This window comes from Penaeus chinensis, chromosome 25 (assembly GCF_019202785.1).
Source record: "Penaeus chinensis breed Huanghai No. 1 chromosome 25, ASM1920278v2, whole genome shotgun sequence".
Lineage (NCBI taxonomy): Eukaryota > Metazoa > Arthropoda > Malacostraca > Decapoda > Penaeidae > Penaeus > Penaeus chinensis.
The window spans coordinates 2,195,011-2,197,510 of NC_061843.1; the positions used below are offsets into that span (position 1 = coordinate 2,195,011).

At 46.4% G+C, this 2,500-nt stretch overlaps 1 protein-coding gene across 1 annotated transcript in view; it reads right to left on the reverse strand.

The window, feature by feature from the left end:
- Window positions 1-2,500, reverse strand: part of LOC125038661 — a 3,898-nt gene that overhangs the window by 349 nt on the left and 1,049 nt on the right. Inside the window, exon 2 of the mRNA XM_047632206.1 lies at window positions 1-2,500. This exon is cut by the window's left edge and continues 349 nt beyond it; it is cut by the window's right edge and continues 288 nt beyond it. Within this exon, the coding sequence (XP_047488162.1) occupies window positions 338-2,500 (2,163 nt within the window). The 3' untranslated portion in view covers window positions 1-337.

Below are 2,500 nucleotides of genomic sequence, written 5' to 3' on the forward strand. Positions count from 1 at the left end.
AGATTATCGTGATCACACTGTGAATGTAATTTTGTTAATGATCATGTACATAAAATGTTCCTTCCATTGCGTGTGTACTGCATGGTCAAGACTCTTTGTTTACCTTCTAAAATATATATTCTAAAAAACAAATCAATATCATCATTTGTTTTTTTCTGAGATCATTTGGCATACTGGCGGAAGGCGGATTTCAAACTAGTCAAAAATACTTATCAAAGCGTGAACATCCATCACAGATAGTAACTATCACTCTCAATAATAATAACAATAATACTAAAAACACCATCCACTTTGCCCTGCTGTGAGATCCATGATTAGCGACGTCGAATGAAGATGATCACACTTTGCTGGGATTGAAGAAAAGTTTTCCACGCACATTATACACCTCACGGGCAAACTGTTCGTCGGACACGCTGCTAGTCAAGGCCCTATCATGCAGGTACTTATCGGCCTTGATAATTAGGCTCTCCAGGTGAGTTTCGTGAGCAAATTCCTCAAGGGCCTTCCTCCATGCGGACAAGCCATCGGTTGGGTGAATGCCACTTTCGGAAACTTTAGTTGTCAGACGCACTATGAAGGCGTCTCTCAGTTCTTTCCCTGGGGTTTTGCTAGGTTTTTCCCATTTTTCCGTTTCCGTCATGTGGAGGAAGAATAACTTGGGTTTTCCCTTCAGAGCTGGGCAAGACTCGTCCGTAAAGTGTGAGAATACATCCGATAGGTGAAGAAGCTCTCCGTCGGCGCAGTAGAAGGTGTTCCAGTCTCTGCCAAGCCCTTGAATGTTGACAATTACAGAATCGAGGTCTTCATGTTCTTGCCTTTTTGAAAACTGTTCCAGGCGGTTTTTGACTTCGGTGATGCTTGGATTACTACATATTTCCGTCTTATAACCCAGGCCACTGTAGAGCTCTGACAACATCTTCGCAACGAACTGCCGCCATGGACAGTTGGGCAGCTCTTCGCTTTCATATTTCTCAAAGGAGAGGACGAGGGCCAGGCCATGAGGTCTCGACCAGTTCCTATAGTCAGAATGGGTGTTCTTGGCCTGTTTCACCTGCTTCACGTTGATCTTCTTGGGGAAACAGCACCTTGGAATCGTCAGTTCCCGGGGTTTAGAGGGAGTACGTGGTGACGATTCAAATTTCGGGGGATTGAAGTAGTAATCGCGCTGGAATTTGTAGGTCCTCACCTCATAACAATACTGCTCTTCGCTTCCATTACCCTTCTGCAGGTCGTCTAGCCTTCGCAGAATCATTTTGGTGAGGGCCATGAGTTCTTTGTCCTTTGCATTTGTGATAAGGACTTGGTATAATGCTTCTGTTAACAGTGAACCTTGCTTGCACTCTTTGTCCACTTCTACACTTAGCAGAAAGATATCACGCTCAGCAGGAAGAAGCTTGTCTTGTGCCGTATCTGGTTCGATGTCGCCATCAGTGCTCAATCCAGCTTGCTCTAAGACTACGCTTTGGTAGCAGAGCTCAGCAGCATGTCCCGTTTGAGCGGCCTCTAGCTCTTCTGTCATGATATCACCAACAAAACACGTATTCGTAAAGAACAGCTTCGGCTTTCCGGCTAAATTCGGGCAATTCAAATCATTAAACGTCCGTGTAAGTTCGAATAAAGTTGTTATCTTGCCATCCTCAGACACTAAGCAGTCCTCGAAACCTCTCCCATAGATTATAACAACAGATGAGTCGTACTGTGGCATTTCGGAAAAAGCACTGAACGCTTCCTGCATCTCAGGCTTCGTCAGGTTCTCACGGGGCGGCAGGACGTTGAATCCCAGCAGGGTGAAGATTTCCTGCAGTTTCTTCACATCCTCCTGACATCCTTCGAGGTTATTGATGATGAGGACAAGGCCCTTCGGGGAGCTAGTGGTCGTGTAAGTGTTCTCATCTGTATCCACTGCATCACCGCATGTCACTGCTGATACACTTTCTTGCGGAGACCTTGGGTTGAAATAAAAATCGGACTTGAATCCAAGGCGTCGTATTTCCGTCGCTTGTGCATCTGGCATTGCCCTTTCCACTTGCTTCATAAGGACATCGATCTCCTTGCGATGAGCTTCTGCCATGAAGACTCTGCAGACTTTGTCGATATAAGGAGACCCGTGGATGTCATACCTATAGGACACAAAACCCGGAAGCGTTGAATAACAGACATAAACGTCTGACAGTTTCCTTTGGCTTCTTTTCTGAGGCACATAACTTTTACGAATCATTTGGGAGTCTCTGTGTGCATTGGTAATTGCTAAATGCTCCTTTTTCCCACGACAGTGCTGGAAAATGAAGTACTTCGGCTTCCCCTTGAGAGCGGGACAATCGGCGTCGCTGAAGTACTCGACGATCTCTTGATTCTGAATAACCTCTCCGTCCGACGTGCAGATTTGCTCCTCCGATCCGTGGCTCATGAACACGACCACCAACGAGTCCACGCCCTCGTGTATCTTCTCCTCCCTAAACTGCAGGAGCGCCTTCTCCGTGTCCTCTCTCGTGGCGTCCAC